The sequence below is a fragment of the Solanum tuberosum genome, unplaced genomic scaffold (assembly GCF_000226075.1).
Source record: "Solanum tuberosum cultivar DM 1-3 516 R44 unplaced genomic scaffold, SolTub_3.0 scf00140, whole genome shotgun sequence".
In the NCBI taxonomy this organism is placed as follows: domain Eukaryota; kingdom Viridiplantae; phylum Streptophyta; class Magnoliopsida; order Solanales; family Solanaceae; genus Solanum; species Solanum tuberosum.
The window spans coordinates 604650-622403 of NW_006239064.1; the positions used below are offsets into that span (position 1 = coordinate 604650).

At 27.9% G+C, this 17754-nt stretch overlaps 1 protein-coding gene across 1 annotated transcript; it reads right to left on the minus strand.

Moving 5' to 3' along the window:
* Positions 1-4194: 4194 nt before the first annotated feature.
* On the minus strand, positions 4195-7331 carry LOC102592023 (1-aminocyclopropane-1-carboxylate oxidase 2). Its single transcript, XM_006351909.2, has 4 exons — positions 7128-7331; positions 6533-6759; positions 5279-5612; positions 4195-4836 (listed from the first exon to the last, which is right to left on the minus strand). Exons 1-4 carry the CDS (start codon positions 7230-7232, stop codon positions 4552-4554), a joined length of 951 nt encoding a protein of 316 aa, XP_006351971.1. The 5' UTR covers positions 7233-7331; the 3' UTR covers positions 4195-4551.
* Between the last annotated feature and the right edge of the window lie 10423 nt (positions 7332-17754).

A 17754-nucleotide genomic window follows, 5' to 3' on the forward strand; every position in this document is an offset into this window, starting at 1 on the left:
TGAAAAATACCCCCTCTTAAGACATTTGGTGGAATGGTTCTAACTGTTAATAAAAAAAACAAAGGGCTTGTGGTGTAATTGTGAGACGGTCTTATCTTAATAAGAGGTCGGGTTTGAGCTCTGGATATAGAGAGAAAATTTTGTTGGGAGTGTGACATTTGAATAAGCCCTGTCGTACATGATTCAAATTTAATCGAAACTCTAATGCGGGGGTGGAAAAACCAAAAAAAGTGTTGATAAAAAAAAAATATTAAAAAAAAAGTTATTTCAAATTTAAGGAAACTTATTTATGTAATTAAAAAAAGGGAAAAAAAATAGATTTTATGGTCTTAAAATAGAGGAGTAAATTTATTTTAAGTACAATGTTAAATCTTTCAATACAATTTTTGTAATTGTTATATTGAAGTATTATTATATATGTATGATGTTTAATCTTATTGTATTGTTATAAATAAAATTATGCCAAAAAAAAATTAGTTTAATGACTTTGGATTTGTCCTCATTTAATTATTCATTTGTCCATTCACTCAAGAGATATGGACAAATGAGCTACTAAAAATCATTAGTCAATGTCATACTTCAACGTAAAGAAGATTTATTTATATTTTTTTAAAATAAAGATTTTGTTTACTGGGTCCTTTCCTTGACAGATTAACACCAAATGTCATCATAAAAATAAAATAAAACTTAATATCTAATTTGAATACAGTTTGAATAGGATTACCGCCTAAACACTAATATCAACCTCAACTACATACGAATTAGAAGCGGATTTGATATTTAAAGTTTATGAAATTCATATATATATATATATAGGGATAAAAGAAATATACTTCTGAACTATCATAAATGGTATGCAGATATCATTCGTTATACTTTTGGAATATTGGTGTCTCTGCCGTCCAAAAACTAGAGCATTTATACCATTTATACTAACGGACATACACGTGTCATAATCTTATCCACCGGCCCGACATTTATTAAATATCGGATCGGCGGATAAGATTGTGCCATGTGTTCCTATTTAGTCTTCCGTTAGAGTGAAGGACATATATGCTCTAGTTTTGGACGGCAGGGGCACCAATGTCCAGAAGTATGACAAATAGTATCTGCATACCATTTACGATAATTCAGGGGTATATTTGTCTTTTTTCCCTTCAAAATAAATTAATTGTTAGGATAAAATGTAATTAATTATATCTAAATTTTAAAAATTGATAAGTAATTTAAGACAACTAATATGAGACGAGGAAATAATAGTCATATACAAATAAAGGTGAAAAGATACTAAAATATTGCAAAACATTATAAAGTTATAGCAATACTTTTTCCAACGTTTTTAACTCTGTCTTGTGTCATTTTGATATTTCAAAAGGGTTTAACTCGTTCACACTCCCACTCATTCTACATAAGAGCCTGCCTCGCCCTGTCCCGCATAAGTTTTGTCCTGTCCCGTTCCGTCTTGCCCCTCACCTACCTCTATTTCTAGATACAAAATGTGAAAGTCGTGTAAAGAGGGCCCATTTTCAAACTTTTAGTGGTAGGCCAATCCATTCATTGTCAAAATCATAATAGTATGTATAAATTATAGAACCATATATTATAAGTACTAAATAACATTCTATTCTTTCTAGTTTTTTATTTACCAAAAATCTCTTAAAAATAATGTTTGCGGGATACATAGTGTTGTGCATGGGATACATTAGGTATGATACATTCCACATAGCGGGATACATAACATTGTGCACGGGATACATTAGGTTTGATACATTCCACATAGCGGGATACATAGTATTGTGCACGGGATACATGCGGGATACATAGCGTTTGATACATTCCACATAGTGGGATACATAGCGTTGTGCACGGGATACATGCGGGATACATAGGTAAATAAGGGATTTTTGAAATTTTTGAAATAAATAGGGATAAATGGATATTAAGGTAAGTAAAGGAGTGTAGTTAAGTAATTTGTCCTAATATTATTTATCCAAACGTCTTGATAATAAGTTCAAATTTTGTCATCAAGTACTAAGAAAATATATTTTTAAAATAGGTTAAAATGGTCCCAAAGGGAGCCAAACATTGTGTAAAAATGAAGTCCGAAAATAATAATAATTTAAATAGATAAAAGGTCTAGCAATCTGCCAAAATATACTTCTCCATATCTATTCGAGATAAGCCATAGTTATTTTATTTGTAATTCGCAGTAAATATTTCATTTTTTTGCCATCTGATTCGGTATATAATTAGCCATTTTCGGTATACAATTAGTCATTTTATACATTTCGGTATAAAATGCGTTTGTGTTTGTATAAAGCGAGAGAAAAGTGTATATACAAATACAAATACATATATTTTGATCCCATATACTTATAATTATACAAATAAATATCTTATTATACAAATTACAATGTATAAGTGAATTTATACAAAACTGAACAATTTGTATAAAATTTGATGCATTTAGCGAATTATACAAATCAAAAGCTCCATAGCAAACATAAAATTTGCTATGGAGCTCAATTATGCAAATTATAGCTATAACATACAAATATGATTTTTACGTTTGTTATATGTGAAAGTTGTCCTTTAATGAATCTTATGCCGTGCAAATTCAAATTAATTGAGATATCAATGAAAAAGTTTTAATGGGCCTTGTACGTTTTCTAGAAAATTTACTAGGCCCATTTGATTGATCTGAACCATCTAGTTCTGGGCTTCAAATTACAGGCCCAAATAGAGGCTCAACTTAAATTTAACTTTATTTTATTTTAGACTTAAGTCATATGCGGCTCCTTAAAGTTATCCGCATATATCACTTAGACACCTCAATTTAGACATTTACCTATTGAACACTTTATATATTCAAAAGTGATTCCTATTAGACACAAAAAGCTGACATGGCCAAAAAAGTGTAGTTCACTCTCCTAAAACGCGTGAAAACAATTAGAAATATTTTTTTTTCTTTTTCTTTCCAACTTATATAGCTACATTAATAAACAATAATAATTAATATAAAAAAAAAGAAAAAAAAAGAAAGGGAGGGAACGTCTTTCTCATCCTCCCTCTGCAACTATTCCATGTCTCTTTACACACCCACCCCCTGCACCTCTCCAATTCGTCTACTGTTTTTTCATTCTTTTTTTATTTTATTTTTTATTTTATGTAGATCTGATTAAAGTCTCAAATATTCTGGTGAAGGTCTATTATTTTCGATGACAATAATATTCCGGTGAAGCTTCATTATTTCTGCTGAAAATAATATTTCGGCGAAACTTCATAGTTTAAGATGAAAATAGTATTCCAGCGAAGCAATTGATTATTTTTTTGAAAAACGTCTATTATTTTCTTATAATTGTGATAAATGTTTACTAATGGAAACACGATGAAGAGAATGGATGAAACGTTTTGATGATATTAGAACGAAAGATAAATGAGGGGTTAGCTTAGATGGGCAACAATGGTGTATTATCGACGTCGGTGAAAGGAATATGATTCGATGGAGAAAAAGAAAGGGGTGAATGTTATGGTTTATTGGCTTTTGAAGCGCAACAACCCAGTTGAAAGGAAAACAAGGTCCGACGAAGAAGAAGACCGTAGGGCATAGGCTATGGTTTACTGGTGGTTGACGGGTTGAGGCGCAGGGGTGACCCAGTGCAAAGGGGAGAAGAAGAAAGAAGAAGGGGGTGGGGGTGGGCGTGGGGTGGGTTAACTCAAAAATAAAATTATATTTTCTTAAAATTCCTTTTGTATTATTTAAATAGAGTTTTTTTATAAAAAAAATTCAATCGCCACGTGTCAGTGTCTCATTAGTTCATTTGCTATGTATATGCGATTGAGATGCACGCACTATTATTTTTTTTAAATTATCATTTTGTGTTAAATAGGTATAAATTTGTTAAGATTTAAGTGTTCAATAGGTACAAGGCTAAATTGAGGTGTCTAAGTGAAATATGCACACAACTTTAAGGGGCTGCATATGACCTAAGCCTTTATTTTGTCCATAATGATAAGCTCTTATAACCATAATTCCTAATGTTATAACATGTTTAAGACTAAAAGTTTCAAAAAATTTATAATCATGTGAATGTTATGGCATGCTTATGATCACAATTTTCAAAAGTCTTCAATTTTTTCCTTACATTTCATGCCGAAACAAATAAGTATTTACTTAAATTGAAACAGAAAAAATAACATAATGATCCATCATTGGTCCTATTTGTAGATTCTTGACATATACTCTTGTTACACTAGTGGCGGAGCCACCTTTGTCCAACGGATGTCAGCTAAAAAATTACATTGTATAGAAAATTTCAAGCATATTATAAAGTAGGAAAACAAAATAAAAAGAAAAACTAATGAGAAAAACAGAAACACATCTCATTTTGGGTATTAAAATATGTGGAGAAAACTTTAGTCCTCTTTACCACACATGTAGTAGGGACACACTCTTTGTAATAAAAATATATAAATTCCACTATACTAAAAAAAAACAAATAATGTATTTCAATAACAAATAATTTTCTTCCATTTTTAAAAATGTTTAATCTAAGCAATTTCAATTGGATCACTTTCCATAGCTTTCATGGCTTCAAATCTTGGCTCTTTGGCTTGAAATTTGAGATTAGCATATAACGTCATGTAATCATCAAACACAAATTTAGGGTAAACTTGTTTGTTATGTGCCTCTGTCTCTTTATCAACCAGAGCTGGTGCTGGATAGATCAATGCATCATTTCCTGGATTGTAGAAGGATGCTAATGACATCCGAGTCCCGTCTTTTTGTGCGATCACTCTGTGCATCACACTCTTATACTTCCCATTCGTGATTACCTGTTTAAAGGATTTAACTTAGCTACATCGATAGTATAAATAGTTTATACTATTAGTGTAATTTAACATGTTATAGCAGGTTGCCTAGTAGGCAATAGCTAGTACGACTTATTATGGACCATTCTATAATAGATTTTTTTGACAACCATCACTAAACCATTGTTAAAGAGGTTTAATTAACAATAAAATTTTATTGTTTAGCAACAGAAGTTGTTCATAGTTAATCATACTAAAAGTAAGTCATGATGCTCAAGGTCTGAAAATGTGAACATGTTTTAATTTGTAGTCAACACAATAAGTAACTATCAACTTTACAAAAGTTATTCAAGTCAAAACCTACTTCTTTGAAGTTCAATAACAACATATAGAAGTTAAACTTCAGATAAAGTAGACGTCAAACAAGATATTTTAGGATTTTTTACATAAGTATGAAATTCTTTACCTCGAGTTGGTCACCTAGGTTAACCACGATGGAGTGGCGCATGGGAGGGACATCGATCCATTGACCATCTTTGAGGAGTTGTAGGCCACTCACCTTGTCATCTTGGAAGAGAAGTATTATGCCACCAGCGTCCGTGTGCGCGCGCAATCCTTTTATTAAATCAGGTTTTGGGCATGGTGGATAGTTACTTACTTTAGTCCCAAAATTTGGACCTTTTGAGCCATAAAATGTATTTTTCAAGTAACTTTTTTCTAGTCCAAGATTTTCACAAAGCAAATCCAAGAGTTCCTCAGCTAACTTCTCTAATCTTTTAGCAAAATCCCTCATAACTTCCCTACATCATATAGACAATATCAACGACAGAGTCAAAATTTCACTATGGAGATTTAAAATCCACAATCGTAACTTTTCTATGAAAAAATTTCGAATGAACACCTTATGATGACACCCTATCTCTGTCTCTGTACAATATAGATTAATTATTCATTTATTTCTGGACGAAGAAACTATACATTATTAAAAAAAGAGGAATTAGCTATGATTTTTATCATTTTGTCTCAATGGACCGTTGTTGATAAGATCTTTTGACAATTCATCGCTAAATAATATTAACGATCAGTTTTTAATTACAATTCTTATTTTCTTGAAGTGATCTTACTAGTTCTTAGTTGAGGAGGTTAATTATGATAGTTCTATTAGTGGTCAAGTCTCAATTCAAAGTACATGTGGAACCCCCAACCACACACACCAAAAGAAGACAAATTAAATATAATAAAATAAGGGGTAGAAGGTGGAACATATTTCTGTATATATATAGACATATAGTTAAAAAAATCATTGTTGTCCTACTAAAATAACTCTTAATTTGGGATCTTGGTCAATCAACGCTGGCAAAATTTGGACACTTATCACTTATATCATGTTACTTTTATAATCAACACTAGTAGAGTCAGTTTATGTATACCTCAATCAGTTCATAAAATATGTTATATATCTTTCACTAAAACAGACGATGACATATAGACATAAATTTTGATAAAAGGATTCAAAAAAATATTCAAAAATATTAACTTGAGATTTAAACCTATATTCCTCTTATGTTATATAAGGAGATTCAAAATTTTATAATACATACACAAAAGTTTGAAGGTCATTCAATTGAGTCCCCCTTTCTTATATGGGGCTCCACCATCAATCAAAACTTAGACAGATGAAAAAAAATTACGTAACTTAACGTGAGATTTTGAAGTTTACCTATATACATCATCAAGATCAGGGATTTCAGAGATATTAGAAGAAGGGAGATGCCTCAAGAAAAAAGTACTTTCCCAATCCATATCAGTAACCTCAACTTCAACACCTTCAAGTCCTTTCTTAGCCACCAATTCTTTAAATCTTTGTTCCATACACTTCTTGTAATGTCCCTTTGTTAATTTCTCCACAGTGTCCATCACTTCATGTGGGATTCCATGGTTCACCAACTATACAATTAAAATAAATAAATTATACATCATTTTCAAAATTACATAAAAAAAGAAGTCTTAATACATTTTTATGGGATAAGACCAGAAGGGGTCGAGTCAGAATTTGAAATTATACTAGGTTTTAAATTAATAATATGTACATATTCAAGATATTTTTAAGACAAATATAAAATTTGAACCAGAGGACGACACTCTAGCTCTATTCCCCAAGGCCATAAAGGCACACTTTTTGAGGAAAGACATAAAGACCAATATGAATATTATAAAGACGATATTTATTCTAGTGGATCGTAATTCAACATTAAAAGTATATCAATATTGATGTTTTTTTAATAACCAAATACTTTTATCTGTAAATACTATACCTCAAAGAAGCCCCAATTTTCACAAGCATCATTAATCTTTTCCATGGTGGCAGCTCTCTCAGCACCATTGAGTTTTTCCAAGTTGATAATTGGGAAATTCTCCATTTTTAATTTCTTGAAGAAATGTTTTTTTCTATTTTGAGTAAATAGTGTGTGGAATAAAAAGATGGGAGATATTGAAGGTGAGTTTTTTGTGTGTAAAAGATTGAGGCTTTGTTTGGGTATTTATAGGGAAAGAAATCCATATATAGCTAGTAGGGGCGTATTTAATAATTGAATAGTAGAAATAAAATAATTTTGGGTTCTAATTATGTAATCGCTCTGTTGGGGATCACTTTATTTTTAATATGAATTTTTCTGGATGAATTTATATTTAGTTCAACTTCAATATAGATAATGAATATCGCATAATTTTTTTTGAAATTTTTATTTCATCTGCTTAAGCTTAAAGGGAAAGCTAGGTAAAGAGGGATTTAATTGAATCACGTTCGTCGAAAAATTATATTTCACAATATAGGATAAAAATGATTTTTCGGATTATATATGTTACCTTTTGATCAATCCTCCTAACTAAAGGAAAGATCTTAGTTTATTAAGTTATTAAGTTTTTAAAATACGCTCAATGAATTTTTAAGATAAATATAGAATTTAAATCAAATTATAAAATTCGGTCAAATTCATAATGACATTCTAGCTTCGCCCCTATCTGAATGTCGAATGAATAAAGTTACTTAATATTTATATCGATAGAAAATGACATATACCTAGTAAACTTTCATATTCTTCTACTCTACTCATTAGAGTTGGGACAGTTAGAATTTGGACCCATTTTTCTAGTGGCTAAATTTTGGTCATCTTGACTAAAACTTTTTGTTAATTTATTTTTTTCATGTGTTTGTAACATGTTTGGTTCAGTTTGACAAAGGGTACTATTTAGAAGTTGCCACACAATTCACATTTTTAGGGCTGCACATTTTGCCCCATGGAAATTTTTTAATATAGACAAGACCTTATAACGATAACGTTTATTTGAATATTATTTGACTATTATAATAAAATATCATTATTAAAAAAATATGAAATAGAATGGTAAACAAATTCCGAAAAAAAGAATTTGATTGTTAATGAAATTTATAGAAAATGGTTGATACAGAAAGGTCGAAATATATTGAACTTATATATATTAACAAGAAAGATAATAGAATTAGTATTCTCATGGTAATTTAACTAATTGTAATTACAAAAAAAAAAAAAGACACTTTTAAAGTCATAAAAGAACCTGTGTTACTTCAATTATCTTCAATTGTTTCATTTAATCCAATTAAATTCAAAGTAACTATTATTGACTAAATATTTGAATTTTGAACATATCATAGTTGCTGTATTTTTTTTATTTTTTTTTGCTGTGTCATTCATTTCATCATCAACCTAACTTTTGTATAATTAATTGTGGAAATTTATCTTAACTAATTTCCTTTTTTTTCTTAATTATAAAGCATATATCTAGAATATGCAATCTTTGACCAAGAACTTACACCAATATAGATTGAAGAAAAACTTATATGGCTTCAAACAAGTGAGAAAAGCCATTTATATTTTATTAGTCATAAGTATGTTAGTTGCAATTATTAAAAAATAGTACTAACGAGTAAGAAAATAACGTCAAGTGATTGATATAATTCTTTTTTAGAAATAGAGATTTAAATTTTAAAATTTATTCGTTTTTACAATAACGTTAGTAACAACAATAATTACTTATCCAATGTAATCCCTATAAGTTGGGTCTAAGAAGAGGTGGTATGTACGCAGTTTTACTTATACGTTGTGAAGGTAGATTATAAGTTATTTTTTATAGACCATCGACTCAAGTAAATCATAATAAAATTAAGTATGAAAAGGAAAATGCAATAGTGAAGCAGTCATGCTGGACATAATGGAGAAGAAAATAATATGTAGCAATATCACATAATACATTAGTGGAAGTAAAGGAAACAATATGTAATAGAATAAGATTTGTATGTGAGTAATAGTAATAAGGGAGACTAGACAATACTCAATTACGTATTAACCTAGAATGACGACATTTGTACTACAATAATAATTGAGTTCATATTAAAATATTTGTAACTATTTAGTAGATTTTCTTTTAACACAAAGATTCAAACAAAATTACTGGTTTCATGTGAACAAGTAAACAAACTTTTAGATTTTCCATGTCCCTCCATCACCAAAACCTTTTATTTTTGAAGATGAATTTATCCAATTTGATCAATCATTAATGAGTAATTCTAATGTAAGCAGATTCGGTTAGGAGATACAAAAATAAAATTTCAGAATCCACTACATATCTAGAACTTTTGTTCTTCACTTCTTTTTTACATTTGTTATTTTGCACAAATCCTTTTGGTTCTTGGAAAGAAACAATTCTAGAAGGTTTGATCGGCACAAATGAATTTTAAGATTTACAAATTTATCGATATCGAATTTATAAAAACAAATAAATTATTGCTAACGATTACTATTTATGAATTATATGATTATAGAATAAAATTATGAAAATGTTTTATGTACGACTCTTTAGAATTTACAAACTTATATATGCAGTAAAAAACAAATTAATTTCTCTTGTCTATTTCTCAATTTCATTGAACATGAAATTATTGAAAAGACCACACAGGACCACATGCCTCTTGATAGGAAAAAAGTCAGAAAATGTTATCTAGAAAAGAAATTTATTAATGCAAAAAGCTCTAGCACATTATTGACGGCACACATTTGACTTTAATCAGGCTTTTATGTAAATATTTGATATCGAATGTGAAATTTAAAAAAAAAACACATTATTGACCTATGAACATTTTGGAATTATTTAAACACTTTTTTGTATAGTTGCTTTTTAAAAAAAATAAATTGTTTACTCTTTCTCCCACTACTTTAAATCCATTGAAGATAAAAGGAAGAACAAAGAAGAAATATTTATTTACAATGATTCAAAAAAAAGTATTCATCTAGAATATTCTCAAACCTCATTACAAACTATAAATTAACAAGTAAAATATCGAGTTATTTCTGAAAGTAAAAAGTATTTTAATAAAAACTTATTTTACCTCGTGTAATATAATTTATATATTGTGAAAGAAGGATGTAAATCTAAAATAATGAGATTTACATAAATTATATACGGTGAATTTATATATACCCAAGTCCCAAACCATACATTAAAAGACAAAGAGCTGAGTCATTACCAAATACCAACTCATATTTTTATCAAAATAATATTATTTCCTTAAACGTTATTCTAATTAAATTACTTCCTTTTTGTTTCACTTTTATTTTAGATTCCATTTGACCGACCATTAAAAAAAATTATATATAAATCTGGTCGATGAACACTAAAAAAGTAGTCTTCTAAAAGAATCTAATTAATATTTGTGTTTAATTATTAGTTAAAAAGTTGTCACAATTCAATAATATGTTAAAATTTAGAAGTTTCAAAACAGTCACTAGATTGATTGTCATGTGCCTTTTGTTTCCTCATCTTGTAACAAAGTTATTTTTTTAATCATTTGATTTTCGTAGTTTACTGATTCGATTAATTTGAATTATATATCGTTTAGCCATAAATTTTGGTTCTAGAATTTTTGAAATAAAATCTAATGGTTATTTCAAATAACTACTTCTTTATAATTAGATTGTCCAAGTATTTTATACTCAAACTTGAATTTTATAGAATTTAAAGTTTTTAAAAATATATAATTTTAAGAATTTTTAAGTTTTCACTCATTGTACCAAAAGTCCAAAACTTTTCAGAAAAAAATAATATTTTTTTGTCAAAAGTAACAAACACATGACCACTAATTTTTCATAATTGCATATTCCCCATGCAAAGTATTATAATCTCTAATGTATTTTTTTTTATTTAAAAAAAAATCACATATGTAATGCACAAAAGACATAGTGAAGGCATGGGGTGCATGTGTTTTTTAATTAAAAACATTCTCAATCTTTATCTTTATTAATTATTCCAAAAAAATAAATAAAAAAATGATAAGGTGTCCCCATGTGTACTATTGCATTTATCAACTTTGGTTTTAGTGTCCACTTGTTTTTTTTTCTTCATGTTCCATGCATGTGCATAACCCACCAAGTAAATTATGTGTTTTTTTGGAAAGTTTTGATTATAAAAATATCATAATGTATTATATGCATTCTATTGAAATAAATTTAAAATTTATTTGTATAGAATGTTTATATTAGACATATTAGTTAACTATAGTTAAATTAAACAACAATCACTCCAAAATTTCCGCAAAATCAAAATTCACCAGTCAAACACACTTCTTTAAATACAGTAATAATTCGAGTTTGTCAACTAACAATTAAATATGACTCACAATTTCATAAGTCTAAACAACAATCACTCCATCATCAATTCAAACCTAAAAATAATAATTATGTTTTGAAATTCAACCAATTGTTCAGGTACTAAGTCTTATTTAAAAGTTTTATAAGAAAATAAATTCGTTAGTATCAATTACTTTCTAATTTTCAATGTTATGTTTATGACCCAAAATCATTGAATCTGGTGCAATTTTTGGAAATTAAAATTTGGCATGATTATAAATTAAACAAGGAAATCAATTCCATTAATAGAAATTTTATTTAATTTCTTTAAGACATCTAATAAAATATCTTTTAATTTTTCTATGTTCGATTGGTTAAAAGATTCGAATATTCTTTATAAGAAAATAAGTTCAAAAAATGATTGAAGAACTTTCTAATCACATAATTAATTTAATTTCAATAATACTTGCTCATTTATTTTATTGAGCATAATGATGCGAATCAATTAGACTTATCCATCAAGTTTGTTACAGAATTGCAAAGGGTAGAAAGTGTTCCATCGAATAAGATGTATTGGACAAATTCTTCAACCATAATTAGGTAAATTTTTTCATCTGTAATAATTTAGCTAACATAATTATCCGATACTTATTACTAATAAAAGATAACAATATCTTATAAAATTAATTGAGACTTGTGTAAATTGTCCGGAACATTATGATTATAAAAAAATTGCTAAATATATATCATTCACTCGTGCAAACACATGCAACACGTTTGACTAAAAACACGAAAAATTAATGTCGATGCCTATTTGCCAAATTTTACAATTAAAAAGAAAGTGTGAATATGACATCAACCTAATTTCGTAGGATAAGATAGAGGAAATAAATAATCCTCTTTATATTTAATTCTAAATGAGTTCTTATTTGAAGTTTTGGAACACAAATTATTGACCAATCAACTCTTTTAGGTAGGTCAATAATATTAGTCCATTAAATATAGGGAAAAATGGTTTGATATACCCTCAACTTTGCTATTTAGAGCTAATATACCCCTAATTATGAAAGTGACTCATATATACCCCTTCCTCCAACGGAAGTGAGAATTTTTTTTTTTCAACAACTAATTTAAATTTATTATTTTGATAGTCAAATTTATTTATGTTTCACTATTTTTCTTGTAAAATTTATTATAGATGCCCCAATTTTTTTAAAAGATACAAAAAATGAATTACAATATTGCCGGAAAAACTAGTTTTAAATTACAATATAGCCACACAAAAATTAGTTAATTTTGTTTTACACTAAAGAATGAAAGAAAAAATAAAATAAGAATAAGAAACTCAAATAATGATAATCAAAGAAGTCAAAAAAGAAATTATGTATGAAAAAGATTAAAATATATCTTGAACTTTTCTAGAAGGATCATATGCCCCTACAAGATTTTATTTTTTTTAAAAAGTCAAAAATATAAACTTAAAACTAATTTTTTTATTCCGTTAGATAATGGGTATATGTGAGCTCCTTTTGTAACGGTAGGGGTATATATGAGTCATTTGTATAACGGTAATGGTATATATGAACCACTTTCACAACGAAGGGTATATCAGCACTAAATGATAAAGTTGAGGGGTATATCAGACCCTTTCCCTTAAATTTTTAAATTTAACAAAAATAAATACTAATAAAAAATACATTAACGAAAGTTCTATAAGATTAAATTCTAAAAATCCAACATAAAAATTTGTACTATGAACAAAAAATAATTAAAGTTATACCTTAAAAATTTGCATCAAGTTCTAGAAGATAGGTCACATCATAAACTACTAAAATTACATCTTCAAATATGAGTTTCCGATAAGTAAAAATTTCACCGTTCACCTCAAATCTGACTAATAGAGTTTGTTAAATATTTTAAAGAGATCAAAAGTGTTCACTTTTAACAAATTCAAATCAAATTGTTCAGAAATATTTATTTTCTTTAATTAATTTACATATTATTTTTAGAAGAAACACAAAAAAGATAAAAATAATAATAGAACTGGGCCGGAGGCCCAATATAGATGCTTAAATGGGCCTACATTCCCTTTCAATGCTTGAAACAATTTTCTTAAGAAAGTGCACAAATAGCCAATTTTGGAACTCATATTTAAGTCATAGTCAATGTTTATAAATTCTTTTCTGTATGTTAATCACTAAAAAATTAACTTCAAAATATAGTACATTGAAGTTGTAAAAATCTCCATACAAAGTTACATACTTTATTTATAGTTTGACTTATGCAAGCATTCAAATATTTTTGTGTATTTCAGATATACGTGTATGAAATTTAGCTTGGTAGTGCTCAAACCTGAATTTTTTGAACATGTGTTTGTGTTTGAGTAATTGTGTCCTTTGTTGAGATAATTATATTCCTATACCGAATTATAATTGAGTTATTTTATTTGTCATGTTTGTTTTTATTTTTGTCTGCTCGAAAGTGGTAAATTATTTCACGTTACAGACGATCGAAATAATTTGAAATAATGACATTCTCTTGATTTAAACTCACCTTTCAAATTCATGATTCAAGATCACTTATTTAATCTTGCAACAAAGGTTTTAATTCTAATTAAAACATTATACTTCAATTGTTATACAATAAATTCGAAGCACACTATTGCAACTATCAAATTTAACCACTATATTAATATGTTATACGCCCTCTACACCAATTAAAATTTTCTCCATAGAAGTAACAACAAAAAGGGAATATACAATAGATCATACACTACTAAAAACAAAGATTTTATTCATCATAAATTAATAAAAAAATTATTCTATAAAATATGATTTTTCTCGAACCAGCTCACTGAGAAAATGCATGAAAAAAAAACAGTTTTCACTTAAATGGTTGAAAACTTCCTAATTTTTTCATATAAAAATTTAAAAATATTTTTCTTTTCTTACCGATTCAATCAAACTATCTATAAAAAAATAGCCATCGAAATTTTTTGATTGATAAAAAAATCATAGTTGATTTTTATTTGGTATAACATAGTTCCAAAAAGACATTAAATAAAAGGACCATATGAAAATGACATAACAATGCAGAAATATCTCATTCTGAGAGACTGCAAAATGTGGACAGTTTGTGCAAAATTTTGCAATTAAAACATAGGAATAAGGGTAACAAGACTCTACTGAATCTGAAATTAATGCTAAATGTGATTATTTTTTTTGGAAATGAAATAAAGAATAAAATGAATGGTCAACCACTGCAACTGATATTTTTTATAGGTAAAAGAAAACTTAATCATTTGTTTACACCAAGTTAATAGATGCATGACAAATATTTGTATATAGTTTTTTTTTTTGACTTTTTATTCTTAACCTGATATATAATCATCTTTGTTAAAAAGTACTTTATCAGCGAATACTAGGCACCAGGTGAATTTTTTTAAAGTTTTTTTTAGCAAATATGTTTTCTCACTTGACTAAATCATATATGTATAAAAACTTAATTATCTATACTCGGTATTCACACTAAATCAATAGATTATAGATACATGAGAGAAATTTGTATATGCTATATAGTGTTTTTGTCTCTAGATTTCAGATGTGAGTCATGATTATTTTTTAGAAAAAGTTTTACTCAATTTACAATATTTCGATGCAATCCAAATATCAAACACTGGATATAATTTTTTTTAAAAATAAACAAAACATTTTTGTTCTTAATCACGATAAATTAATATTAAGTCTCACCATATTAGATTATTTAATGACAGTAAATTAAATGATTTAATATAAACATCGGATATATAAATAAATATTTGTCATTATTTATGTTATGTCACTTTCATTCTTCTGTCTCATTTAATTTTCTGGTCAAAATCTTCCAAAATATGAATTTAATGCATACCTTCTCTCTATATTATTATAATATATAGTCTATATACTTCTGCCTATTTGCTATTTTTGGTTTCTTTATTAAAGACACCACTGATCAACTCCACCTATTCTTTTTGTTCTGTACGTACAATAATAATTAAAAGGAAAAATTACGTGACGTGATAAATATTTAAATTTTATTTATAATAATAATATATAGCTATAGTTTAATTTTTTTTTACAAAACATAGTTATATTTTGGGTTTATGAAATTTTAACTAATTACATTCACTAGTTTAAACAATTATAAAACAAATAAAACTCAATAAGAAATGAGCGAATTGAGTTATAACTCATTCTTTATCTTAGTTCATTCTAAACAATTTTGAACGAGTTATAGATCTGTTTATTTATTAACGCAATTCATTTTTACATGTCTAAATTTAACACCTCTAAATGTAATACTCCCTCTGTCCCAATTTATGTGGCGTTTTTCATTTTTCAAATGTCAAACAATTTAAGTTTGACCGAGAATTTACACATGAAATCTTGAATTTTTTTGAAATGGAATCTCTATATTTATAAACTATGTAAAAAGTACTATAAGTCATAATAATTGACAATTATAAAAAATTATGATCAAAGATAGACTTATTTAAATCTCGAAATTCGAAAATATCATATAAATTGAGACAGAGAGTAACTATGTTTACATTAAAAGTCAATAAGAAAAAAGTTAGAAGAATAATGGTGAAAGAAAATAGAGATGAGGTACAATTTTTTGTCTAGCTTCTTATGGTGATTGTTGACTCCATTATTTACTAACATTCACTAATTTAGTAGTAACACCTTTTTTTTATTTACATTTTTTGTCTAACTCAAATAGATATTTTTTTGGTCATTTTGTCTTGTGTATTTTATTTTTTCCAACTTTCAAATATCTCATATTATTTGAGGGATAAACAATAAAATTGAATTACTATTTAGAGATTATTTCAAATAAGTATTTGTTTATCAAATTAATCCCTTATTTCAAATTTGAAATATGAAATTTGTCAAGTTTTCACTAGCATAACTTCAAATGTTTTTTCATGTTCAAAAACCACTCTAACTTTCAAATACAATATTTTCAACTAATTAACTTTATATATGCTTTCCTTTTTCTTCCAAATATGAACCAATTCATCTCCAAACGCCTACGAAGAAAGAGTACTAATAAGCATAGGCAGAGTCAGGATTTGAAGTTTATGAGATATTGAGACTGAATCCGCCGCAACAACAACAATAACAAAATACTCGATATAATCCCACAAATGAAGTCTGGAGAGAGTAGTGTGTATGTAGACCTTACTCCTATCTTTATCAGATTCATTTTAATTACAACTACAACAATAACAACATATCCAGTATAATCCCACAAATGAAGTTTGGGGAGGCCAAATAGTGTATATCTAGACCTTACTCCTCCTTTGAGAGATTGTTTTCGATAAACCTTCGACTCTTTGATAAAATTACCTAAATATCTATTAAATTCGTCTGAATCCGTACCTAATATTATATCTCCTCCCTTATGAATAAGACTAGTATGTTCTTTTGGTAGAACCTAAATATCCAACTCCCATTACCTCCCTTTTGTCCCTTCTTCTTTTAAAGAAAATGGCACATCAACCACACATTTAATTGAATGCTCAATTGTACTCTCAACCAGCACTTTACTTCTTATCATAACCAAACACTCTTTTTCTATCTATAAAATACCCACTCCATTTGCACATTTATTTTCTCATCACACCATATACTAAGTTAGGTTAAAGTGAGAACAAAAAAAAAGTATGGTATCCTTCAAGTTTTTGTGAATTTTTTTTAGTTATCTTCTCATCATATCCATGGATGTACTAGACCAAGAAGCAATGGTGTTACAAGTCATAGAGATTCATTTATATGAAGGTGATGAAATGAGGCATCAAGAGTCATCGTCGTGGTGACACATGCAGTGACGTTATCCTTTCTGAGCTTGTTCTTCTTATATTATTTTCTCATCTTTTAGAACTCTTGAACGATTGTTCGAGTTTTCTTGACCTTGCAAGTCCGTAACACTTTGTATAACCCTCAAGTTTGCAAGGTTATGTAAAAGTTCTTGCATCTTTTCTATCCCTCCTGAGCTTCTTTTTGTAAAATATCAACCCTTCTCAATGGTTGAGGTGTATCACTTTTATATTATAGTGTGAAAAATTGCCCCTCTGTCTTGTCATTGTATGTGCATGCGTGGATAATATAACATAAAAGAACGTATCCACTTGATGTTTACACAAAATCAATGATAACATTCCACATACATCTTTTTCACTTTTAACGTGTACTTTCATATCGATTTATTACATAATCATGACAAAGAATATCATTTGGTG

Coding starts and splice junctions, on each gene's coding strand:
- LOC102592023 (XM_006351909.2), bottom strand. CDS start 7,232: ATGGAGAATTTCCCAATTATCAACTTGGAAAAACTCAATGGTGCTGAG. Junction 6,760..7,127: donor AAAATTGGGGCTTCTTTGAG/GTATAGTATTTA, acceptor TTAATTGTATAG/TTGGTGAACCATGGAATCCC. Junction 5,613..6,532: donor GATCTTGATGATGTATATAG/GTAAACTTCAAA, acceptor TATATGATGTAG/GGAAGTTATGAGGGATTTTG.